The 26,920-nt window shown below is 46.1% G+C and overlaps 2 protein-coding genes across 7 annotated transcripts in view; one reads left to right on the top strand and one right to left on the bottom strand.

Moving 5' to 3' along the window:
- Positions 1–1,052: 1,052 nt before the first annotated feature.
- amx (TM2 domain-containing protein 3 almondex) lies at positions 1,053–15,951 on the bottom strand. Its single transcript, XM_077659555.1, has 6 exons — positions 15,794–15,951; positions 15,495–15,639; positions 15,235–15,409; positions 11,879–12,041; positions 6,894–6,969; positions 1,053–3,585 (listed from the first exon to the last, which is right to left on the bottom strand). The coding sequence occupies exons 1-6, from the start codon at positions 15,915–15,917 to the stop codon at positions 3,417–3,419; spliced, it is 852 nt and encodes a 283-aa protein (XP_077515681.1). The 5' UTR covers positions 15,918–15,951; the 3' UTR covers positions 1,053–3,416.
- Positions 15,952–18,405: 2,454 nt separating this feature from the next.
- LOC144125828 (uncharacterized) overlaps positions 18,406–26,920 on the top strand; it is a 34,183-nt gene continuing 25,668 nt past the window's right edge. For all 6 annotated transcript variants that reach the window (XR_013313423.1, XR_013313424.1, XR_013313422.1 and 3 more), the window contains exons 1-2: positions 18,406–18,509; positions 19,544–19,662. Coding sequence is in view for 2 of the 6 variants with exons in the window: in XM_077659547.1 (XP_077515673.1) it covers positions 19,553–19,662 (110 nt within the window). In the remaining 4 variants the exon portion in view is untranslated. The remainder of the gene's footprint in view (positions 18,510–19,543; positions 19,663–26,920) is intronic.

Genomic DNA, 26,920 nt, shown 5'->3' with positions numbered 1-26,920 from the left:
ATTAATGCAAAAGCATTATACGGCTATGTCCTGTCAGCAATTTGTCCGCACGAAAACGTCGCTCCATATGAATGAATGTGAAGATTAATTGACCAACTGTAACTAGTTAATTAAATTGAACTAATGATTTAAATGTCCGTTCACAGTATCGTTTTGTGTGAATGTGCTGGTGAAAAAAATATTTAGTGTGTAAGAAAATATGCTGTGGTTACATTGACAAAAAAAAGATTGTAATTAATGTAATTCAATTAATGCAATTTTCAAGGCCAGATAAAAATAGGGGGAAATAAATTATAAAAGGAAAAGCAAAATTAAAAATAAAAACATTCAAAAATTTTAAAATAAAATAAAACTGAAAAATGGAGGGAGAAAGAGAGGAAAGCGAAAGGCTTTCGCATTTCCACTCTTAAGCACACTGAAGTGCAATCCTGTAATTTTTTCAGCATTTTTGCACATTTCCCTCTCCTCTCGTCGCTTTTTGCACACTCAAAGGTCGGCACTGCTCCAACGGCCGCACCCACTTGGCCCCTGCCCCACCACTGGCTCTCTATGTGCGGGGGAATTCCCGGGGGCGGGGGGCAGAGCTGCCTGAATCACTACAGTGACATGGGTGAATGGCCGCGGCCATCGTAGCTGCGCGATGGCTCAAAGAATCCAACCAACAGCCATCTCCAACAGAAATACGCAGGAGCGCCAGATGGAGGAGGGCGCGAGCATAAAGAAGTCATCGGAAGGGCTCGCCAACTTTCTTGCGCGATTGTGGGTTCTCTGCTACAGGAAGAAGTGTATTTATTTGCCTCAGGTGTTCGTGACAACACCAAACAGTGATTGAGCGAGTTTACATAACTCTCCTCAGAAGGTATGTGGGCACAAGGATGTTTACTTAATTGGCACAGTGGCTCAGCTCTGGATTTCGATGTTTATCAGTGCACTGAATAAACCCTTTCCTTTTGTGTCATTTCATGCCATAGCACTGGACAAGGAGTGTTGCCACAGACAAATTCAGCCAACACTGACTGTATATGACAGTCATTTAACAGGACTTCCACAGAGAAGCTTCAGAAGCTTTATTTCCAGACAGTTATACCAGACCCTGTATATACATTATTTACAGTAATTGATTTGCAACACACTAAGCACAAAGCCACATGAAATTTCAGTGTTTCACTAATAGGACAAGGCGGGCATGTCGCATCAGGAAGCGAGACTGATAGCTCAAGCCAAGTAATGGGGTGGATAGATGATGACAGGATGGGCACTTCGTTCTTCTCTTCAGCTGAAGCATCTTGTCTTCTTTGCTGCATGCCGGTCTTTGGTATGAGCTACCAGTCTTGTTTCCTGAAGTATCAACTTACAAGCCCATCAACATGAACTGCCGAGTATGTCACAATACTAACATCACATGCGAGCACTCTCGGTGGTATGGTACAATATTGCATGTGGTGTTTAACATCCCAAAGCTGCACACAATCTATGAAGGACACCATTGTGGAGAGCTCCAGGTTAATTTCAACCACCTGTGGTGCTTTCACATGTGCCAGCATCACACAGCATTAGAGCTTTTTTTACGAAAAACACTCCGTACTTCCATGAGAAACGTCCACTGCATGCCGTAGCCGTGATGAGGATGCCGCAATTAGTCATGCCTGGAGTAGCATGCCAGGCCAACAACCAGGCAGACCTCTCCTTTTCATTAAAGTCTCTCTCCTCCTCCCTCAATTAGTCACGGGACATGCCAATGCATGCTCATTGTCTGTGCCATCATTATAAGCTTGACGAATTCTTGGATAAAAGAACATGATGGCATTTGGTTGGTTTCCCATAGACTCCTGTCTAAGATAAACTGTTCCAAATGTCCTTGGGTTAAGATAAACATTTGCAGCAACCACGATCAACTGCACCTTTGCATGAAGGCGCAGGGAAAAGTTCTCACGGGTGCGGTTAAGGAATGCAGGGCTCTTCACGCTGGCCTGAGCACAGCGCAGCAAGCTGACATAGGCAGATCTCGGTGATGCCGAGCGTTGCCTATGGGGGACGAGAAGGCGCCTAGGCGCAGAGTACACTGCTGGTCAACTTACACAGTTAGGTGGAAGCCAAGCTTTAAACTGATGTGGTGCTACAGCATAGGTTTTCATGGTGTACAAATCTGACATAGCCACATATCAGCGCTCAATCCGCGTCACCTGCAGCGGATGGAAAAATGGGAGGAGTGCCTGCTCATATACTTGATAACAACCGCGCTGCAGAAGGAGTGGGAGGAGAGAGAGAGAGAGATGGTCATATGCTTTCAGAGGCTATACTGCATGGCTAACCAGCTGGGCACCTTCAGTGCACTTGAACGCATTTGGGAAAGCAAAAGACAGGAAAAAACAAAAAGCGGTCACTGCAGAAGCAAGGGAAAGAGAGTGAAAAAAAAAAAAAAAATAGACCAGTGCTGTTTTCATAGTGTGACGCGAGCATTTTTATTTCTTCACTCTTGAGCTTAGTTCATATATAATAGTCTCTTTGTAATTTATCACTGCAAGGTAATTTTATTAATTCCTCTCGTGTAACATATATTTTGACACACGTAGCATGCTCATACTATACCCTTTTTGGGGGGCACTTGTGATAAAACAAAACTTCTATTAAAATGAGCAAATTTTCATGGCCCCTTCAAGTTCATCTCAAAGGGAACCTACTCTACGAACAACTGCAGCATGATTTAGTACAAATCTGAAGCACCACCATTAGAACAATGAGTGGGTACCAGGGAATGCGACCAGACCGCTCAATGCAAGAACACAAGGTACAACCTGCCAGGTCATGCCAGCTGCAATGGGCAGGGTCACCCTAGTTCCATCTGCAGTCACCAAACACGTAATGCTGCTGTCTGACAACATGACTAGGCAGGACAAGTGAAATTAAAACCTACGGCAATGTACACAGCAGTATCTGAAGGCAAACACACATGTGGCACTTTAGTGAGCACAGTAATCTTCAAAAGCAGCCAGCTAAAGGCACCTGAAGTGCTGTTGCTTTGGTCGTAATATCCCAAGTAGGTGTGCCTAGTAGCACCGCAAGCCACTGCTGCTTGCGGTACTAGGCACTTCCAAAACAATATACAATTCCCTGCAGTCAATGAACTAAAACTACATTTGCATGAATCCTTTTATCTCATATCTTTACTGTAACTCATCAACTTGAAGTATCTTCTCTATATAAATTTCCAAGGTTAGCAATTGTACGAAGCATATTTTACCTCTGCATATCGTGTCTCACAAAAGTTGTGAATTAAAGATGCACCCATAGCTTCTACTTGGGGTGTGTCAGTTTCAATGCAACTTGGAACCCTGCGACATGACTGTGTCCAGTGAATGGCACCAGCTCCGCTGTGTGCACCACAGGGGAATTCTGCCACAGACTAGAATATCCTCTCAGGAAATGTAGAGAGACCCATCAGCTGGGCCCAGGTAACCAGCAGCCACAAGAACAACGTCAACCAGTGTCCACACACCCAGGCCACCAAAGCTGAAGAGCTTGCCAATGCCCTCCTGCCACATGCCCAGGTAGAAGCGGTCTGCACCGAAGCCACCCAGCACTATGCTGCAAGATAGGAGGATCAAGTGGTTAGACAGCTGTGGCAGTGCGAGAGCTCAGAAAAATTTCTCTTCTGGCTAGCTCCAGAGAGCAATCAAACTGTAAGCACAAATTATTGGTAGTCCAGCAGTTTTTATCCTCAAGATATTGCTGCGAATCTTTGCAGTGTTTGTTCCTTCTTCAAATCTGCCGCCACGCCACTTTATCACTTTGTTTGTGATGCAAGACGCGACTAGATTTATCTCGATTCATCGCAGCCAGGCAGAGCTGATTCTACGTTGTTCCGGAATGTTCTAGTAACTTTGCACGCTTTATCTCGAAAGTTCGCTATCAACTTTAAGGGGGACACTGGTTTTAGACCTATTTTCCTTATTTTTAGTCCAATCCTAATGAAATTGTATCACCTTGCTCAGTTTATGATAATAATTTCAAATATGAAATTGCTTTTTTAATTAATTTTTGGTTCCTAATATAATTAATTTTAATGGGTCATTTATTAGTACCTCGGTACAAAAAAAAATGGCTCAATAAAAAATAATTTGTAACCCATTGCTACATAGTATGGTGAGTAAAGAGTGCAATAATCAAAGCATTTTTTTCATTTTACCCTCATTAGTAATTTTACAGCACTTAGGATAGCAGCATTCATAGTGTCAATATCATGCATAGATAAACTTTGCAAAATTATAAATTATTGAAGCGTGATTGAACAATTGAGCTTCAATTATTGCATACATTGTGCCTTCAGCTTCCCTTAGCAAACGATATGACATGTCTATCTGTCCTAGACGTTGAAATATTGACGTACTAAGACAGCCAGGTGTCCAAAATTTTCATGGTGTTAAATCGCCTGCTCCTGCACAAATTGAGCCCACACGGTGATCTAAATATAATACTATGGCCAAATACCGATTTCCCACAGGATAAAACTGCTAGAGTTGAAGAATATTACCTACAGGCTCCAAAAATGTCATTTTTAAAAAATTGGTTTTGGGTCATTTCTTGGTCCCAAAGACCAGTGTTCCCCTTAAATTGAGCATGGACAACAGCGGCAGGCACGCTTGTCGCTTCGACGCCGCCGAGTGATTCAGCCCAATAAACAGTTTCCTTTTAGAAGAACTTTTGTCCGTTTTCATCGCTACTTCGACTGCCGTCACTACTACGTGACAATATTCTTCCCATTGGCAAAAAAATTCCCTCGAAATCTGGGACTCAACATTCAATCAAAGCCTCCAAATTTCCTTGATAGCCATTCAGTACTAGATGCGCAATACAAGGTAATTTAGGCAAACAGTTGGTAAAGCCAGTTAAATGGTCGTACCAAGATGCACATGATGGCCCAGACACAGCTGAATGTCAGCAATGTTCACGTTTTAAAATTTTCCCATCGTTCCTATTTTTGCCAAAAATTTCTTGACAGGACAGATTCAACTGCGAGAGTCGTGAAAGTCAAACTAATGGCTTGGCTTTGTACAGTAAATGGCTACAGATTTAGCCAGATTATTTTTTGCTAAATTTTAACATGCATCCAATCAATGTATTTACTCGTGGAATGAACCCTGCCAGAAAAGTTGACATCGATTTGGGGGGCAGGTTCACTACACTGGGAAAAAGTGTTTTAGACAGATTTTTTAGCGACAGTCGAAATTACATATCATACTGCCACCTGTCTCCCCGCTGGCCCGCCTGTGTACCTGTTGGCTTACCCGTCCGTCTGTCCATCCATCAACAAAATCACATGATCAGGCACGTTCGTATCGCCAGTGTTTAGCGCTGTTCGCTTCGAAAGGTGTTTGCTGTACTGTGGCGCGATCCGAAGATTTTGTGATAGTTGTCGGCGCCAGCCAATTACGGCGAAATAAAACGAAGGTCAGGTGCACGTTTTTTATGCATGGTTAAAAAATTGCAGGAGAGTTACGCGTGCATAATGTGATGTTTAAGTGTTGGCTGTGGTGTGAAAAGTGTTAGGCATTTTCCCTCCTGCTCTCGAGCTCGCTGAATCGCTTGGGGGCCTGACAGTCATACTTCCTCCATAGCACTTCAGTGCAGAGGACGTTTTACAGCGCTCTTGTTTAAACTGCTACGGCCCTCTCTCATGCTTGAGTGCTCGCTGGCTTTGTAAGCATGCTGAGCGCGCCTCCGCCCCCTGAGCTCTTGTCAAAAGATGAACATGCAGTGATGTTAGCAACATGCTGCCATGGTCTGCGCTGCAGATGGCACAAAACTAAGGAATGCATCTAAGAAAAGGTAACACTAAAAAAAAAAAGTAAATTCTTAACAAAAGTAGGGGGTGGGCTCATTATGCGAGTTTGTTCATTACACGAGAAAATACATTATATCAAGTACCTTGTCATCAGTCAACATTCACACAGGTACCATATTTGCCAAAAGTAACCAGGATGCAGTGACAAGAAAACGTGGGCTGGTGGTAGTGGAGAAGTGAAGCTGTGGTTGCCAGCCCTTGTCACCATTGAGGATAACCTTTGCAATGTCAACCAGTACCATCACTATCCTCCTCTGGATGATGATAAGTCTCATGATAGCATAAGAAGAAATATGAGCAGCGTGGTTACTTCTGGAAAAGACGGTATGTGCACGCACAGTGCCTCACAAGCATGATTCACAGCATCAGACTGCATATTATGCTATGATAGAACACGAATGTTATTCTCATAACTTCCACGCCATCCGTTAGGGTTGAAACATGATATATTCAGGTAATCACACAATTATCAACACTGATGGACAAGCAAAGAAGCCTTGAGAGTGGCAGGTTCAAAATTAACCTATACACACCACAGTTTGTTCCTACTCTTCAGTTTCACAGCAACAAATTTGCGCTTGCCTGTTTTTGGAGTGCAAGTGAACGCAAACACAGGCAAAGTCATTCTGCAAGCCGCACATACAAGCAGAACTCTTTGATGACACCAGTTGCAAAACACAGGACCACTTCATGGAGGTTAGCATATGTAGGCGCCATCTAGGAGTGGCAAATAAAAACTGTCGCTATTCGCTGTCATCAACTAAAAAATTAGTGCACTCTGTTGCCTGTTCTAGCTTTTAATTTATCTCTCGAACTGTTACGTCTATGCATTTCTGTCACTGCATTGGTGTCACTAATTTTGTTGCCAGGTGTTAGCGCAGTTATCAATTATTTCAGAGTTTGCTATTTGTACACAGTTTACTTTAAAGCTACCCACCCCACAGGTACCGAGTGTCAGCCAACTTCAGTGGCCCAATCAGATCGCTAGATTTAAACGCATGGGCCGTATGGTCAGTTACATTAAAGAGTTTAACAGCAAAAGATAAAAGACCTGAGCACGAGGGCCGTCCACCAGCTGTAGCCCCTTGTCCAATTGCAGAGCAGGTTCTTGTGGAATTGTCGCCTTCCTGGGATCACAGAGAGTCACTCAAATGAGCATCAATGACAGCACTACCATGCAATAAATGGAGTTTTTCGTTCCATCAGAAGTTTGCTCAAAACGAAAACAAGCCACCCCTGACGCCACACATTGATAAGTAAGGATGACTAGAAACACAGTTTCATAAGAAAATGCTCACCCACTCTCAATGACCATGGACAAGTAATAATAGTAGAATGGCAATAGCAATGGAAAAAAAAAACTGCAACAATCACATCCCTGTTAATACCAGACTAGATTACAGTGGGAATTCATTGCAGTCAGATGCTAAAACGCTTTGCAGCCACTGGATCGACATTCTTAGAGCAACCATGTGCTCCTTATGTAGGTCTACGTGCACTCTCATCCACTAATTTTTTTCTTTCTGATACATTCCTTGCGCATCTGTGCTGCGCTGTTTCCATCACTACATAGCCCATGTGATAAGATGCCTGCGGATTCGTGACAATCTGTCGTTGATGCAAACCTGGCCGAATGTTGATTGGGATGACTTCGTTCATGCGGACGCCAAAATCAAATAGCCGTGCTCTGGCCAAACTGCTGTACATGAAGTATGAGTACAACTTAAACGCAAGGAATGAACTGCCACAAGCTACAAGGAAGGCTTCAACCACGATTAGTTCATTGCGTCCCTAAAGCAGATGGCTGGGAGGAAGGGAGAGCTTGGAAAACAGCGCGATGGAGTCTGTTCTGATGAGTTCAGTGAAGATAACGCAGTTTTTGAGAAATAGACACCGGCTTTGTAATACTCCTGTCACACGGGCACTTTCGAAGGCTACTGCGCTAGGAGACTTCGAACTCAACTGCTATCGAACTCGAAGGGGTTGTGCCACTGCTACACGGCAAACTCGATCGCTGTCGAGAGATTCAATCATTTTACACCAAGGTGTTGCGGCGCCACCGTTGCCGCCAATAATTTTGCAGACATGCCAGCAATCTACCAACAAGTTTAACTGAAAAGGTTAAAACAAAATCTTTAATCGTTACAGTAATATTAATCAACCTTGATCAATCCTGAAATGAACTTAGTTGTCTTGGACAAGCTGCAGTAGCATTCATGCATTCTGGAGAAGCTGGTGTTGGCAGTTTTTGCATAGCTGGCAACAATGGTACTATGCGCATACTGAATTTGAAAAAAAGATGGTCAAATTATACATTTGAAAAGCAAAATTGGGAGGAAAAATTTAAAGGGGGGGGGGGGGATCACAGGCTAGGTGGCAAAAGCTGCTGCCCAATACAAAGGGTAAAGTGTTATCATCGTCCAGTCCATCTGTCTGTGTCCGTCCGTCCATCCGCCCGCCTACCCTGGGCCAGATAATCGAACTGGCGCAGAAGAAGTCACGGGGCCTGGTTACACGCTTCCTCGACGTCGCAAAGACGCATGACAGCATTCCACATGAACTGATGCTACCCCAAATGCCAGCCTTCAATATGCCACCACTGTTGGAAAGCACTCTGTGCTGGATATACACAGACAACACAGTCCGCCTTTTTCATTTTCCTGTGCTGCCACCTCGCGTACAACGATGGAAGCTCACTGGTAGGGTACTGCGCGCCCAGTCCGGCCGGACTGAGTGCCGCTCCGGAGCACGTTTTGTTGGAATCTGTCGACGATGGCAAGTCCTGGGCAGCACCTGGTACCTGGAGGACTTCTAGGATTGACTGATGGCTGGGTGCGAAGTCCGAGGCAGGCTGCAGTGCCTACCGAAGAGCAAATTCTTCAGTATCTCCGGTCATCCGGCATGCTATGCGAACACCAGCTGAGCAAGGGCCGCCGCTTCAGAGATCAAGGCTACATTCGGAACATAATGTTCAATGAAATATCCCCGATCAGTAAGGTTGGCGTTTTCCGCTGTATATGCCTGTCATTCATGAAAGGTGGATACTACATCGTGCACGCCGTAGTACAGAAAACGACTGGGGACAACAGTTTTCACAAGCAATCGTTGCGTTGAAGTGCTGCAGAATAGCTACACGAGCTATAAAAGCACAAGCGTACTCGCAACAAAGCAGATCTGCTAGCATTTCACTGTATTTTCCCACAGCACACCGCTGCATAGGTTAAACAAGCATGCGCGTCCATAAAGACGAGCGCGAGAGGCGCACATTGATCCATTCCGGCGATACCACGCAGATGTCTTCATCATGGATATGATTCGAACACACGCATAACGCACCTTCTTCTTCTTCTGCCTCTTAATACATGGCACATACCCACACGAGGGGATTGGCCAGGGTGTAGTGGCATAAACAAAGAAATTTTCGTAGGAGATTATGACAAAATTTTAGCACCATGCGTGAATGCTCTCGTAGCTACTTTTTCGTTGCCCGCTCCATCGCGCGTTGAAAGCGGCTCACAGCACTTGCCTATTCGGCCTTCTTGCTTGAGAAAGCAAAAAGCGTCGGAACGATGTCTAAATGCCGCGGTGACATTCGAGGCCTTCCTGGCCATGAATAAAACCTTTTGTGATAAACTGCACACGCATTTAACCGCAGTACCTCGTCCGTACCTGTCACAAAGTGATTCCCGCACAGTCTTGATGTGCTTGACGGTGCCCAAGGGCGGCCACGATCGTCGAGCCGGCGAACTGCTTTTATCCACGCTTTGCGTCGAAGGCTGTCCCGAGAAGCGCTCGGAAAGCGAAAAAATCCGAGTTTGCTTCCCTTTACATATTGGGCATTGCAGCCGTAAGCAACACATATCGTAGGTATCGCGATATGCGTCGCGCTGAACGCCCGACGGCTGCAGCAGCGCGCCCTGCGTAGGAAGCCGGTGTGTTTACACTTGCACGGCCGGTCTCGAGTGGGGCGCGCGACCCTTCCAATATGTTTCGCGACACCGCCGCCAGGGGATGGGCGCATGCGCAGTCGCGTCGTGAAAAAGGCGGGTTGCCGCCTGCCTGGGCGACGCCCACTCACTCCAGTACCGGTGCGCCGGGGCCTGAAGCAGGGCTGTCTGTTTTCCCCATTGTTGTGCATGCTGTATGTTTCGGCGTTGGAGCAAAGGTTGATTGACTTTGGGCTGGGCTTCCCGCCCCGGTTTATAAGTGAAGGACTGCTCTACACCTTGGTGTTGCCTGCACTGGCCTTTGCCGACAATCTGGTGCTTCTGGCGGAAACCTCAACTCGTCACCCTGAGTGCCACCTACCTCACAAGCCTCGGCCTCTCCTTCAACCCAAAGAAATCCACCGTTCTGCTGTCTTCCGGCACACTAAAAGCAAGCAAGGTGTTCCTGCTGGACAACGAAGCAATCCCATGGGCCACCGAGCACCGACACCTCAGTGTTACCCTCTCATCCTCACCGGATCTCCTGGTGGCACACGAAAAACACCTGCAACAAGCCTGCCACAGAGCAAGTGATGCTCTGTGCCGGCGCTCGATGTGGGGTTGAAACTAATATATCCTCGTTTGTGACCTAAGGAAGGCTGCCCACATCCCAGTGCTAGCCTATGCTAATGTGGTGATGCGCATTTCAGCCAAAACCCGAGCTTGGCTGGAACGCGGACAGCGTGAAGTGGGATGCATGGCTCTGAGCTGTCATGAACGAGTGGCCATTGAGGCCATATATATGGTGACCTCGGTTGGCCCTCGTTTGAAGCACACGAGGCAAGCAGCAAACTTCCCTCCAAAGGTCACCTGCGGACTATGCACAACAGGTGGGCCTGCCGAGTTTATAGGTACCTATGCCTCAAAGGCATCAACACAAAGTGGACCGCACGCCTACACACGTTAAGCTGCAACTTTGGCCTGCGGATACAACCCAGTGGCTCGCGGCAGTGTGCTCGAAGATCAGTCTGCTGTGTTGTCCACAAGACCGCCCCAGTCCCAGAAAAAGTTATGACAACAATAGCGGGAGTGCACTCCTCTTTGAGGCATGAGCTCGAGCCCTACGCACCCTGCTATTCCATCAGCGCTTCCATGGAGGTTCAGGCAGCACGGTGCCAAAAGTGTGCTGAGCAACAAGAGAGCACTGAACATGTGGTCATTCATTGCTCCCAGTTGTCGCCGCAACACCCAGAGGGCACCATTCTACTTGAGGCGCTGGGTGAGGCCGAGGGCAGGCCATGCAAGTTTGGCGAACTGGAAGAAGAGCTGCTCTTCGATAATATCTACGATAATATCTACGATACAAAACTCTTTGATGTTCGAAACCAGGACAGGAGTACTGCAGACTAAGACGAACTGAGTAAAGTGCCAAGCGATAGACAAGTTATGCGGTGCATGTGAGGAAGAGGACACAAATGAACACTTGATACTTTTCTGTACTGAGCTTCACACTACAGCTGAAGACAACGGGGCTGATTTATTCAATTCATAGGTGTTTAAGGACAGCGGAGAAAAAATAGATTTTAAATGGGTAGAGATAACCAAGCTTTGGCTATCTGATGGGTGGCTAAAATCAAGGCAAGAATGAAATTTCTTCTGCACTCTGCAGGAGTTCGTGGAATGGCTCATGCTAAAGGCGAAGCAGAGCCTTCCCTGTCTCCAGTTTAAGTCGAAAATGTATTACGAAACAAGACTAGGTAGTGTGAGCCACTGCCCAATTAAAATGGTCCGTCAGTCCACTAGTTCCGCACTCTTCACAAACATCGAGGGAAAAAAAATGAAACAAACAAGGCCTGGCACAACAACTAGTCTATGCTAGAGTTCTAACAAGGGTGTACTTTGTCTTCCATGTCTTCATAAGCATGCATAACTTTTACACAAATAACTTCTGGGCCACCGCATGTGACGTGCTTTGTCAAGGGCAGTGTAGAATGACTCCTGCGCTTTACTATTTACAGTATGGCGCACAAAACGAAAGGCACTTCTGTGCCCCTACTACAGAGGCACAAAAGTGCCTTCTTAGCTCACCACATTGCATGCAGCTGCTCACCCAGGCAAAGGACGTCTGGCCGAACATTACACGTTGCAATGTAGCGCTGGCGCGGGGCACTGTTCACCTGGCAGCTGCTGTTGTGGTCACAGGTGTGCTCACTAGCTGCTGTCTGGTAGCAGTAACGGCAGACCATCTTGCGTTCGAAGTGACCAGGCTCATCCTGCGTGTTCAGGAAACTGGATTTAGCTGCTGTATGGCTTTCACTCCATGCAGATCACCAGTGCAGAGACGATAAAGTGCTTCCCATGCCTTAAAGGGGCACAGACACAAAATTTCAGAGACTGGAAAAAGATCCAATTGTTTCATCAGTGTACAGAGATGTCTTCCAGCAAGTTTCAGACACAGGCAAATTCCAGGATTGGCTGACAAGCAGTGTCTACATTTTCGTCCATACAAAAAAAGCTAATGGGTGATGTGCTGTCCAAGCAGAAGATATATTGTGACGTCTCTGTGTCGATCTGTGAACAATCGGCGACGTGGAACCTGCAGGGCTACTGGTTACCACATAATGCTGACTGAAGTGCAGTGAAAAGTTAATTAATATTAGTTATTCATGATTTACCCTGGCTTTAGTACTTAATTTTCATTATTATTATGCCTGGAAGGGCCCTTATAAGTCATAAACACCGACATGCAAAAATTATGTGGTAATAAACTTATGACTAGTAGTTTTTTTGCACTTACATTTTATACTGAGGTAGCACTTGGCAGTTAACTTTGTCAGATCCTGCATTTACCAGCAGTCACGGCAGTTTGTCAAGTACGAGTACGCACAACTGCATGCGCCATGGCCAGCCGAGCAAGACCACTGAGAGCAAATTACAGTAGCAGTACAAACTAAAGTACAGATATCAATATATGGTATGGTACCTCGCATGGTATGCAGTGTTTAACCCCAGAGCTACGCATGGACTACAGAGGCACTGTAAATGTTCCGCTGCACCCGTAAACACTGCTGCCGTCAGCTGTTTGGGTCGCAATAAACGTGAGACCATGTTCTGAATAATTAGAGGCGGCATCCGACTGATAACTTTTCTTACCAAGGTGCTCTCGACAAGGCCTGGTTAGCTCACGTACGACATGTGAGGCTTCAACACAGCGCAGAAGCCCATACCTAAAGTGCAGGCAGGTGGCTCGGACAAGCGCTACAGGTTCACCCAAAAAATGCTTGCTCCCCTCACTAGGCTCTGTGTTTTGGTTCTGCAATTGACATTGCAAACTTCATCTTATGTTGCCTATAGGAGACACCATAGTTATGGGTTATGGCATAATTTTGACCACGTGCGATTCTTTGATGTGCACCGACATCGCATAGTACACAGGCATTTCTGCACTTCACTGCATTTGAAACGTGGCCATTGCAGCCAGGATTCAAGCCTGTGACCTTAGGCTCTGCAGCCGAACACCATAGCCACTAAGCCACCACAGTGGGTATATACATATCTATTATGCATTTTCTCCATGGCCACCCTCTTTTAACATTTGACCCAAAAATTTCCACAGAGCAAAGTTCTTCATTCACAATGCAAGATGAAACTTACAGTTTGACTGAATAAAAACACTGCTCAAGCAAGAATTGTATGAAACAAGCTGGCAGCAGTATTTTTCAAAATGCAGTAAAGTGACATGCAAGGTCAGCACACAATTTGTTCAATAACAGTACTACCTTAAGCCTTCTTGCATTTATTTGGAAACCATTAATGACCCCAAGGACCTTGAAACACACAGAAGACACCCTGTATCATACCGTTAAAGGAACCTTGGAAAAAACTCGTGTAAGATGTGCAATGGTTCGTTTTATAACTGATGGCCCTTGATATAATATACAAGGGGGTGCTGATAAGTACTGAGCCTTACCAAGAAAAAATTAAGCTAGGAGGCTGTAAATTGTAGGGTATACTTGAGGGTTCGTTTGTATTCAGTGGTGCAAAAATTAGCTACCTATGATTTTAACATTTTTTTTTTTGCGCTCCACAGTTAACTTGACAGTGCCTCCGTAAACATTCAATGCGGAAGAGCCTAGGACAATAATCAAGTCCCTGTTTCTCCAAAGGAAGGATGCAAAGCAGATCCACGATGAAATTTCACAAACTTTGGGTGACAGCGGCCATTTATATGCAACAGTTCAACGTTTGGTTGTAAATTTTAAAACTGGTCATTTCAGTGCTGTAAGTGAGAAACCCAGTTGAAGGCCTGTATCCGTCTCTTTGCCTGCAAATGTGAAAGACTTTCATGATATGATCATCGAGGACCACCGAATACCAACCAAGACTACTGCTACATATCGAGAGATATCATGTGAAAGAGTTGGTGCCATTATCGGCAACGACTTAGGAATGAGAAAGCTTACAGCCAACTGGATCCCGAAACTTTTGACAACCGAACAGAAGGGGAGACGTGTAGAGGCATTAGTGGCTGTTATGGAGCATTTATGGACAAACTGTTATGGACAAACTGGTGGCTGGTGATGAGACACATCTACTGTTATGATCCAGAAAAAAAAACTAAAATGTAAGGAAAGAAGACACAGTGGTTCCCTGGGGCCAATGAAGTTTTGCGTGCAAAGGTCAGTGCAGAAGCAAACTGCAACCACTTTTTGGGATAAGAAGGGAGTTTTGTTCGTGGACTACCTCCCAAAGAGTTCACCCATCAATGCAACATATTACTGTTCGTTATTGAGAAAGCTGAGGTAAAATAAAAAAAACATCGACAAAAGCTCTCCAAAGGCATCATCCTGTTGTATGACAGTGGCCAGTCACACAATGCAGGTGCCTGTATTACAAGATAGGCCTCCTTGGGATTCCAGCTATTCGCCCGACCTGGTTCCCCGACTACCATCTGTTCCCGAACCTCTGAAAACACCCACAGGGACAAAGGTTTGGGATAGTTTTGGAGGTAACTAATGCTGCAAATGGCTGGTTTGACCAGCAGTCAAAATTTTTCTATTTGCAGGGACTTAAAAGGCTGCAGGAGACATCTCGCAAGTGACATCCTGGGGGTACATGTAGAATAGTGTAGCAGTATCAGCTTTCTAGCTCATTTTTTTTCTGTGTAAGGCTTTATACTTATCAGCACCTCCTCGAGTAAAAACTTTCAACACACATTAGAACTGAACTAAAGCAGAATGCATAGTCTCTTTCTCGTTTCTTTATACTCCTTAGGAGCTGGGCAACCTCATCAACAGTGGGTGCCTTGATAAGATTGAAATACTTTCGCATATTGCAGTTCTTTGCACAATAATTGCGCTTTTACGGCCGCCCTAATCCCAGTTTCACGCGCGACCGTTGTCACGGCGGTTAAATATCTTTTTCAAAGCACTTGTTCAGCGTCCCACCACTTGCGGCACCACTCACAATGCATTTTCTTCCTTGCTTCGGACGACACGTGACTGTCAGCTCCTCGCCATAAACGCAGGTGTAGTTGAAATCGCACGTTAGGCACTCGGCGTTGAGCCTATTGCAAGGGACATCCGACGGACAGGTCACGTAGCCAGCATCTTGAACCAACAGTCCCGCCTGGAGCTGCTGCCTGTTGCGCAAGCATAAAATGTGTCAACAAGCCGCCAAGGCTGGTTACAGCGGTAACGCTGGTAAAGCAACTGTTCAGCACTCACTGGGGAATACCTCCGCTGTAGATCAAATCCGCCTTGCTTCGGTAGACACGGGAAACGGCACTGTCGTTCGCGAAGATCAAGTGATGAGCGTTTCCACTGGAAGGAGGCCTAAATACCTGAGGTGTGTCGCTGGAAAGCTCGGCTTCTGCGGTTAATAAGAGAGCAAACGAGCGGTCTTGAGACGTAGTACTTGCATACATACTACTACCAACAAATTTGGTAAACATGACGTCTATCACTGGCAACAATATTAAGCGCCGGTCTTATCGACCAGTATCAGCAGCAAGAGGCGTTCTTACCGTTATAAACAGAACAGCTGCACACGAAAAACGAAAGAATAACGAACGAAAAAGAGACTGTTAACTGCGCCCATCGACGCAAGAGTTTCGAGGCGCCCGCAGCCACCATTATGCTGTTGCACATTGATGCCAGAGCTTGACCAAACAGCTGCCAGAAAGAAAACAAAAGAAAGCAGTAACCTAACTTACAAGCTTGTAATTCTCTGCTGTCATGCTAAAAAACAATACGTATCAAACAACAATAAACATAATAGTGTTTGCTTTGCTATTTTAAGTTTCAAAAAGAAGAAAGAGAGCAGTGACTCTCACCACCACTGATCTCCACTAGGGGGCTGGATACCACATCTGCACTCGACGATAGATTATGCACTAATGTCACAGAGGATGTATAATAGATTAGGGGTAATGAACATAGATGAAGATGGTTCCAGAAGCCTAGGTAGTGACTACAAGCGTATCAAGTTGAGCTGCAGTCGCCATGGAAGCAGACGATGGCTTGCGCGACGATGGTTTGCGCTTTTCGATAAACTGCGGATATACTCAAATTATTCCACTCGTTGATGATTAACAGTAGCTGACTCTCATGGAACGTGAGTGGCCACCCGAAAAGGCGGCGACGGAGGTTGGGACGGCGGCCCTCGCCGGCACCTTGCATCTCTCGACCATCGTGCTCTCGACGGACTCGTAACCGGCTTCTTTCCTTTCTATGAATAAAGTTATATTAGTACTCGAAGCCGGTTATGCTAACTAAAAAGTAAAAAATGTGCATGCAGCACATGATGCACGCTGTTGCAATAACCGCTTAGCATGCAAGTCGGCGCGCGCACACCTAACACACGTGCGTTTCGCTTAGCTACCGCGAGGTTGCATCGAGGCTGATTCTTGGCAACACTTCGCTGCGATGTGCTGTTTGAAAACTCTTCACGCGGTTCGGGATGTTGGCGGCCGTTGATTTGGGCGCCACGCTGCTGGCTGCAATTTGGTGGCGACGCCAAGGCTAGCAGACGACCAGGCCTGCACTCGACCATTCGTTTTGGAAGTAGGCAGCACTTGAACTGCTGGAACCATAGAGCTGGAACTGGCGCTGCACGCTCGCGGCACCGCCACGGCACCGCTGCGGAACTTTACAGAACTGGTGCAGGGAGTGCAGGCGAATCGATGTCGAAGTTTGCACTTTGGTGGACGACTCGAGGATGAAAAAATTATCTTACAGTCGTACTATCGCAGGACATTATTGTGGGATTGAACAGAGATCAAACCAGCTTTATCTCTCGTACTCGGCTCTCATTAATATTAAAAACTGCAGGTTTAAGTTAGAGACAACCTGAGGATATCTGAACATCCTGACGCGGACATCCTGAGGTACTCGGGACGTCTTTGCGTTTTGCGGAGAACGGAACAAGCGCGCGGATCGTAGCCTTGCAGCTTGCGGAAGTAGCATGCATACACGCAAAAAAAGGTCAAATTCATACATATGCGGCCTTAGCCGTTTGCGATCGGTTCAGTGCTGTCAGGATGAAAGAAAAACAAAACTGTTGTTTGTGAGGCGGTGGTGGTAGTGGTACTCCCTAGGCCGATGTTCGGGGCACGATAGGTGCGCGCTTGAGCCCTCATATCCGATCTTTTTGGAGTAATACATTCTTTGTATGTGTTGGTAGTACTTGTTTTGTGACACATGCTCTCCAAGAAGCCCATTCCATGAAGGAGTTCCACCAGCCATCTGTGGTACTCCTTCCACCAGCCCCACTCCAATGAGCCCTTCAGCAGCCTTCAGCTGGCGAATTAAAGTTCCGCTAGGTTTCTCAGCCCAACAGCTAGGTATGCGATTAATTTGGCAAGGTGTTTTTAACTGCTGTAATGAAAATATCGTTGATAAAAGTCAGTACACTGTCCCTTAAAACAAAAATGGCACGACACTGTCGGAAAACATTCAGGCAGTGAATGCTTGCGCATTCTGAAAGATGCACAGAACAAGAACGATGCACAGTTTGGCCATATTTCTGCCTTTATAAAATACCCCTGGCTAGTACTCGGGACGTCTTTGCGTTTTGCGGGGAACGGAACAAGCGCGCGGATCGTAGCCTTGCAGCTTGCGGAAGTAGCATGCATACACGCAAAAAAGGTCAAATTCATACATATGCAGCCTTAGCCGTTTGCGATCGGTTCAGTGCTATCAGGATGAAAGAAAAACAAAACTTGTTTGTGAGGCGGTGGTGGTAGTGGTACTCCCTAGGCCGATGTTCGTGGCACGATAGGTGCGCGCTTGAGCCCTCATATCCGATCTTTTTGGAGTAATACATTCTTTGTATATGTTGATAGTACTTGTTTTGTGACACATGCTCTCCAAGAAGCCCATTCAGTGAAGGAGTTCCACCAGCCATCTGTGGTACTCCTTCCACCAGCCCCACTCCAATGAGCCCTTCAGCAGCCTTCAGCTAGCGAATTAAAGAGTCACAGTTTTCTTCTGCAGGGCTCTAAAAAAAGGATCAAAGAGCACTGATTACGGAATACAAAAGTCTTGTACTGCGTTTTGCATGTTTTCGGTCGAACGCGTTCACTACGGATTCGCGGAATTCTAATATTTTCACAGCTACTTACTCATTTCACCGGTAGTGGTGTTCCGATCTGTGCCGGCGAACTGGCGTCAGTGCACTTCCCGTCATTCGTAGCGTTTCTTTCATAAATTGTGCGTGCTGTTCTAGCGGCAAGAAAGAATGTAAGTATAAATTTCTCTTTCATCCTTATGTGCTGGCTTGTAATTGGTTTGTGAAATACCGTGGTATGTTAGCATGCTGTGAACGAACTATTGAGAGGACGCTTGGAATTGCGAGCGAATTTCTTTTTGTGGATTCTGTATTAGGCCTAGCGCCGACGTATCTAGCACGACGCACCTGTGTGGTTTAACGTGTTTTTGTTGTTTTTTTAATATTGGAGTCAAAAGTTGTAAAGTTCCGGCGTTATGGTTTTAGTTAAGTTGCGTCGTGAGCTGGTTTGCGGCATGTGGTGCTTCGTTTTTTAGTGAGTAAATGCTGCTTTTCTTACCTGTCAGTCTTCGGAGAAGTAGGCCTACCTGGTGTGCTCTCTGCAGTGTGCAAGATCATGGTGCGCAGCAGGATACGTGCTAGGAGGTGCATGCTCTTCTTTCGTCGAGTGTTACGTAGTTGCGTTTCTCGGTTCTATTTTCCTGCGTGCTGAAACAAGTTTACAGATCTGTTTAAAATGCTGTTCTCGCGGATCAGTGCTACGTTTAGTGCCTGGAATGTGCACGGAATTGACGCCGAAGAGTACGTCGTTGTACGGTGCTCTGAATAAGCAACGGGACTGGCTATTCTTAGCGGTCACGAAAAGTTGCTCATTTGTTAGTCTTGGAGGCTTGCCGAATGCTATCGGTTGGAAAACATTAGTGCGAGCGTAGGAGCCTGTAGGAGGTAGATCACTTAGAACGGTGCGTGACTAAAAACACGGCTGGCGGAGGCAGAAACCGTGAGATCACTGTGCTCGTCTAGCGCGTCGGTTCCCGCTTGTCTTGTCACGACATGCTAGTTGTATCCCGACAAGTAGGCAAACGAGGCCTGCATGCGTTCTTTTCTAAGCGCTAAATGTGTTTGTGCCGACGTGCTCGCATCGTCGTGTTATTGCGTTTGTCTTTTGGCATCGTTACTGTCGTTTTCCTTTACGCATTTCCACTGGTGTGTTTTGGTTGCTTGATCTTGTCAGTACTGCGCACTAATCGATTATTCCTCTTCACAGCATTTGAAGATGGACGGTGGAGGAATGCGTGGCAGAGGCGGCTACTCCCGTGGCATGAGCAGAGGAGACTTCACGAGAGGCCGTGGGGCGCCCATGAGAGGCCGTGGTGGCCCACCTGGGTGAGCTTTTCTGGCTTCGCAGTGAAGCAGCTGTTCCACTTCAATTCTCGGAAGTGCATTATGGGTTGTTTTTAGGATATTGTGCTGTGTATTTGTCAGCTTGGAGGTTTTTCTAGTTGTGCTTTTGAGTGGAACTATGACTATGAAGCACTTAACTTGGTGCTGCCATCTGTTCAGGCAGAGAATTAGTGGCACCCTGTTGCACTGCGAGAACTGTTCAATGGGGGAGGTGCGTTGCTGAATCGCGGCCAAGAATCATGGGAAAATCATGTGCTAGATAGCTACTTTCAGATGCAACTTTTTGTTGTTTCATCTGTCTCTGTGTCGTTTATTCACTCCTTTATTTGTGCTGCGATATCACAGATTGCACTGTATCTTTGCAAGACCAGTGTGTGCTGTGTATGTGCAAAACATGAGTGCAAAAATTGAGTTCTGGATGGTAAGAGTGCACTGTTATGGATCATACGTCGTCATATGTCGGGTGTTGTGCTGCAGCCGGTTTCAAGTGCGCTTGAATGAATTTAATGCATCAACATTGTACGTTTTATTCCTGCACTGCGAAGCGATACGAAATCTGCAAAATCGAGAGCTAGCACGTGACCCACACATTCCACTACCACCGCACGTCCTTACACGTTGCAAGGTGTGCTCACAGAAAAATTTGCCTTATTTTAGTGCGGTGTGTGCACGTGCGCCTGTCAGTTTGTGATGTCACAAGACCTAGGTTGCAAATGAGCGACTTAGACAAACGCATCACGAGTAGCAATTTTAAAGATGCAAAAATTGCTGAACACAGCATGCTACTCGCATGTTCCCATTTGGCCTAACTGCGCAAATCGGCTGCCATCTTTTTATTTTGGTTGCACTGCAGCTCTCATTTCATGCCTGAATGTGCCACGAAGCAGAGTGCATTGGATGCTGCATTGGTCTGCTGATGATGCCATACAGTAAGCGATGATCCAGCACAAATAAATTGGTAGATTAAGCAGTATCAACACAGTGACTGCAATGAATGGAGCAGAGAGAAAAGTTGGAACTGGAAGTAAACAGTAACGTAAAAAATATAATGTACAGAAAAGAAAAAGGCTTTGTGTCTACACTTCAGATCTTTTTTTTTCCTGCAAGTGTGTTGGAATTCTCAGTAAATGACAATATTCCTGTGAACCTTTGCGTTGACTTCGGAAACACGGATCACCCATTCCAAGAGTGGTGGCAGGATGTGCACACAATCCAAGAAATATTTCTCAAGTTGATCTTTTATTGTAGTTATTTCATTAAAGTATTATAAACACTTAAATTTAGTTGCATGTTTTCTTCTCTGTTATCACGCATTAAACGTGCACTAAAGAGGAATCTGAACTCTTTTTACCGCGGGAACTCAATCTACATGTTCCGAGCATTCGTAGAAACTCCGAATTATTGTCCTGTGCGGCCAATTTTCCCAATTTAAATCGGATTAAACGTCCTGGCCTGGTTCCTGCATTTTTTTTTAACTCTACAATGAAGGTAGGAGGAGTCAACCAACGCGTGGAGTGCCTTTCAGCCAGTCCCGTGGCGGCTTGCCGCTCTGCCATCGGCGGAGTGATACGTAAATGAAAGAGTCCACGCGTATTCTTATTTCTGTGGGCCTAATTTGCGGCTATGTTGTCTGCGACTGAAACATTTATTTACAGAAACCAAATAAAAGCGAAAGCGAAGCCACTACGGGACTGGCTGAAAGGCACTCTACGCGTTGGTGGACTCCTCCTACCTTCAATGTTGAATTTTAAAAAAGGCGGGAGCCGGGACGCTTAATCAAATTTAAATTAGGGAAATTGGCCGCACAAGGCAATAATTTGAAGTTTCTGAGAATGCTCGGAACGTGCATGTCGAGTTCACGCGGTAAAAAGACGAGTTGTTTCCTCTTTAGTGCACCATTAAACATTAGAACATATGGATCACTGTAGGGCATTCACCTATGACTGCTAATTAGTTTTTATGTGAATTGTTATGCTGCTTTGGTTCCGTCAACTGACTGATGGCTCTGAATTCAAGAAATGTTTATGCTTCTTTTCATACATAGCAGTCAAAGCTGCAGAAGTAGTGTAACTGCAAAACCATGTTACTCAACGTATCATTTGTTCTTCGGGAATCTTTGGTAAAACAAAGTGCTTGCATTGGGAATCACTGTTCAAGCCTTGAGGCGCTTAGTGTTCAGGCGTTGTGCCGAAATTTTCAGTGCATGCACTAATTTTTAGGCTCGGACGGAGTCCTACCAGTCGTGTATAATAACGCCACATGTCTTTCTTAGTTCTTGAAGTAATTTGGCAAGAGGCAAAGTGCAGGAGGTTGCCAGTGATGGTAGTTGAAATTTATGGAGGACTCCTTTTGGGTGCGAATTTAGCCTGCGTGAACAGGCACGCTAGCTTTTGCAGTGTTGACTGCTGTGTATGAAACGGAGTATAGGTCATGTGAGACATGAAATAAAATCGCGGTATAGCTGCTGGTGCATTAATTGTCATTCCAGGTTGTGAAGCAGGCTGGCTTAAGGGGGAACACCCCTCTTAGAACTCTTAGAAAAGAACATCTCACAGTATCTACATGTAAATTATGTCAACATGATCAGAAACTAGTGGAAAGTGAACTAAAGCAAAAATTAATGGCTTATGCCAATTTCAGCCTAAGTTATGCAATATGAAACTTTTGAAAGGAGAGGTTTATTTGGGTACCCAAGACAGATAACCTTCTGAGTAAATTTTTTCTTGTGGTCATTGCATTTACCTTGGTGTCATGTGACTCACAAGGTTCCCTTTCTAGCAAAAAAAAAAAATTATAGCAATAGCAAGAAAAGGACCGGAGGTATTAATCTTTCAAAAATGCAACACCACCAAAATTGGGAGATTATGAGAAGCACTCATGCCTCACAGCAAATTTAATCAGGAAAGAAAACGCCAAAGACCTTCACATGCTTTCAAAATGCACCAGGAGCATAATCAGGGTGCATGCTGTCGCGGTGCTTCTTATTTTCCACTTTAGCAAAGCCAAGCGAAGCCGCCCGCTTCTTCACAGAACGCGTGCTACAGCGCAAGTCCTTTTCTTCAGCTCTCCTGGAGACAGTTGCTGGCACGTTCGCGTTGCATTATGGCACAATTGCTGTTGCTGTATGCTTGCAGCCGGCATTGAAGCGCAGCACAGCTTCTGCTGTGGCTGCTTCCACAGCAAACAGTGACGAATGCCGCTCTTTGTGGATCAAGGTCCAGATGATCGAGTGGAAGCTCTCGTTTGAATTCTGGGTCTTCCTCCGAATGCACCTCTGCAGCAGGCTCTTCTCTGATAAGCGACTGTGCACGGGTAAAAGAGCTTCAGCCACATCGCTTGGCAGACTGTACTTATGCTTCGGTTCGGGCTCCTCTTTTGCTTTTGCAGCGTTGTGGCGGCACCTAGACTGCTCACCAGTGGGACACAAAGTGTGATTGGGGCAGTCATCAGTAGACGTGATGTGGTAATATGTCGCCATCACGGCTCGCTGCATGGCATCCACATTACCTACATTTGACCTTAGCGCTCGGCCATAATATATAGCTAGCTTGTCAACTAGATCAGCTGTGAGCCTTCCTCTGCCACCAAGACTGTTTTCCTGCACCCTTGTGCCTCTGCAAGAGGTTGCGCAAAGCTGCTCCCATACGCTTGTGCACATGGTTTATGCAGTCCTCCTTGACTACTTCAATGTAGCCATAGATCTTGAAAGGCATTAAATGTGCGACTGTCCCCATCGCATAACATCGTTGTGTAGCGCATGTTGTGGCGCTGCAGAGACCTCTCAAATAGAATTTTGCCTGCCCCTACCTCCATTTGGCCAGCCTTGCAGTTGGTGTTCTTTTGGCACTCGTGGCGCGATCTCCAGAGTTCATTGCCGTCAGTGTTCAGCTTTGGGCCAGTTTCGCAGCCCAGACAAAAGTTTGACAGCACCACATAATCGAGCACATAACCAGTGAAGAGTTCCACTACCGCACCGACGCCTATATGTGACGAGTGCCCGCGCATCATCCGTGAGCCGTCGTAACACACGGCAATGTTCCCCCTGTGTCCAAAACACAAGTCGTCATATACCTTCGCCACTGCCTGCGCGGCCTGTGCCGTAGCTGCCGCGGCTGCTCGAGTAGCAGCAGGTTGCAGTGTGTTTTTCAAGTGCCGTTGAAACGTCTTGTTGTGCATGCCACGCCGTGACAATCCCATCGTCGAAAAGATATCGTTCATTGCTGTCTGGGCGTTACCGGTCGACAGCATTGCTCGACCAGCAAGAATATTGAGCTCGAAAGGATTGCACTTTTCTCACCGTCAACCCTCCGCGCGTTCCACTCGGCTGCAATCTCACCACAGTTGTCACATAGCACGATCAGTTTCACGGCAAGGCCATAGCTCTGGTCGCTGGTAATCAACCTCACGCATCCTCGACACGTTTTGCACCGCACGGCATCCAAGAGGACGTTCGCAACGCTGAGGTCAATTATTGCATAGGAGGCTGTTCCGTCTGCGTCTGATCCTGCGGACGCACCACTTGCATCGGCGAACAGCGCGGTCTTTCGTGCCGTCGCCGGCGTCGATTCCAGTCGATCAAGTGTAGACTGCTCACGGGCACTCGCTTGAGTTATGTCACTGTTAGTGACAGGCACGGTGTCAATTCGTACGCGACTACAATCGGCACGAAGAACACCGCCGTTATCCAGCGGAGACGGAGAAGCGTCGCCGCCCGCAACGTGACCGTCACGCAATCCCGTACCACTGGCGCTTGCTTGTTGCACTGTATGCAACAATGTCGCGTCAGTAACACGTTTTTTTCCTTTTGCACGCTTTCGCCTGAGCTTGTGCACAGAGCGATACTTCTTCGCGCCTCCTGGCATGGGTCTTGCGTTGCACTAGCGTGGTCGGCAGAAAGACAAAATGGCGTCGCCGGGCGTCCGCTTTCCATGACTAGCTTGCCGGAACCAATCAGACGACGCCATTTTGATCACGTGCCTAAACCGTCCAATAGCAGCGCGTGCCGCTATATTTCTTCATTTTTTTTTTTGCAAAGGTTGCATGTACAGGGTTGCTGCTCGAAAGAAAAAATAAGCCAAAAGCCCGCACTTTCGAACGAGACCAAAATGGCCGCGGTAGAGCACGTAGTTTCGATGCGCCGGTCGATCGAAATTGGGTGACGTTTGTCCACAATTTAAAGGACAGTGGGTGTGGTGCTGCATTTTTAAATCGCTATAACTTCTTAATTACGTGGGGTATAATGATGAAAATTTGCAGATGCGGAATGGTGCGAGGAACACGAAAATTAAAAGATTGAAAATCTGATTTTTGGGCAGAATTTCGGTGCCAAAGAGCCGTGTCCCCCCTTAAGTGTTGTAGTGATTTGAAAGTACATATTGGTGATTGTATTTGTTTTTTTTTTTTTTCGTGCCTCACGTGACCCACACACTTCTTGCATGTCTCGCCCATCGTTAAGTTGAAACAAACAAGAATAAATTTAGTTTTATGTTTAGCAGCCTTGGGGAATACCAGGGGGTGATTCACGTATACTAATGCCTAACGCATCAATTGAAAGGAGGAAACATGAAACAGATTTGTCTGTACAGTAAAAGCTCGTTAATTTGAACTCAAGGGGACAGGAAAATTGTTCGAATTATCAAATGGACGTTAGAATGAGCGGTCATTGAGCCCCGCCGCGCGGGCAGAATCCGAAGCAATCGCATCAAGACCCGCTATCGCGAGCTAGCCGCTACTACATGTTTGTGGCGGGCAATTCTGAGAATTAAATTCATGCAGTTCTATTGGCAAATGAAATAAATTGATCGGCCAGTGATGTGCCAGAAACAAGTACTGGAATGCATTCGCGTGAGCAGCGAGGTTTAGTACTGCTATTTATGCTCCAAAACATGTTTATCTACTGAGAAGGGTTGTCAAAATTATGAGTAATCAGTGGTGGGCATTCGCTTGCGTTCCTTCTGCCGAGACTTCATCGGCATCATCTGCAGCTTGCCCAAGAGCTCCAGCACAACGTCCGCAAGTTCTCACTGGCAGAGAAGTAGTGTGCTGCAACATCGAGCGCCGACGCTACTTCACATGCACTTGGCGGTGGCATAGGCTTGTCGCCGCAGTCGGGCTATCACTGTCTGCTGTGCTCACCGCACTTGAGCCCTGTGTTGTCTGCCGACAGCATTTAGCCTCAATTATATCGGCATCAATCAAGGACTCTGTCTCCACACTTCTGTCCACATAGCTCGCGGCACCAACAAAACTTCACGTTGGCGACCGAGTGACCGCGGCACAATGCAAATTTGGAATGGCTTGCGCCGAAGCATCAGCGGCGCGGCTGAGTGCTCCAGCAGCGAAAACCTGCTTCGGCATGCACCGGAGTGCGGGCACTGCCAGCCTCGTGTGAGCGGCTTTTTTCGTTTCCATTATTTTACATCTCTAGTGAATTTGCAGCATTCTACTCGCTATGGGTCAACTTCTATCTACGAGGAACGGTGTCAGCCAGGGGCTCCTAGTTCGAATTAACCGTAGCAGATGCCGACTTGTTCGAATTATTGGGAGTTTTCCCCCATTGAAGTACACAGGGCTGTGCCGGGACCTGGGCGTCATTTCAAATTTTCAGAGTTCAAATTAACGAGCTTTTTCTGTGCTCAGATTTTTTTTCCCCAAGTATTGTAATTCTCGTTAAATGAAATTTTGAAGGAGGTTTCGTGGAAAGGTGGCTGTTAAAATAAACTTGAGATGTGTGTGGACATTAAAAATGAAGATAAAATTTTTTCTGCATTCTTTTTTAGGATCCTATGAAAAGGAAGCTTAGATGCGTCCATGATATGTCACATGGAAACGGGCAGTGCTGTGAACAGGTTAGATTACACGTAACATAAGTACCTGTGAACAGGTTAGATTACACGTAACGTAAGTACCTTTGAGAGCAGAAGGTTAGGCAGCCGCCGCTGTAGCTCGGTAGAGGGCCGGACTCCTACTGGCAGCATGTGGTTTTTTCTTCTGGTTTCTATTAAGAAATCTTTCAGCGGTAAAACAGTTACAGTTGAGCCCACATATAACAGCCCCACTTAAGGGGAGATGCTCGTCGAAAACACTTTTTTTTTAAATAATGAACCCAAGGTTATGAAACTTTGGCCACTGATAGAGTTTTTAATGCTGATTCCAAATATGTATTTAGTTTCAGCATGCATTTTTTAGTTTTTATGTAAATGGGTTCACACAAGCATAATATAGGGTCTTTTGTGCACAC

This window comes from Amblyomma americanum, chromosome 3, assembly GCF_052857255.1.
Source record: "Amblyomma americanum isolate KBUSLIRL-KWMA chromosome 3, ASM5285725v1, whole genome shotgun sequence".
Classification (NCBI taxonomy): Eukaryota; Metazoa; Arthropoda; class Arachnida; order Ixodida; family Ixodidae; genus Amblyomma; species Amblyomma americanum.
This window is presented reverse-complemented; position numbering and strand designations above follow the sequence as displayed.

What these genes read in the sequence shown, in the direction of transcription:
- amx (XM_077659555.1), bottom strand. Translation starts at nt 15,917, where the DNA reads ATGTGCAACAGCATAATGGTGGCTGCGGGCGCCTCGAAACTCTTGCGT. An exon ending in CAGCTGTTCTGTTTATAACG is followed by an intron (nt 15,640 to 15,793) that starts GTAAGAACGCCT and finishes TATTAACCGCAG; the next exon opens with AAGCCGAGCTTTCCAGCGAC. An exon ending in GCCAGACGTCCTTTGCCTGG is followed by an intron (nt 6,970 to 11,878) that starts GTGAGCAGCTGC and finishes CTGTGATCCCAG; the next exon opens with GAAGGCGACAATTCCACAAG.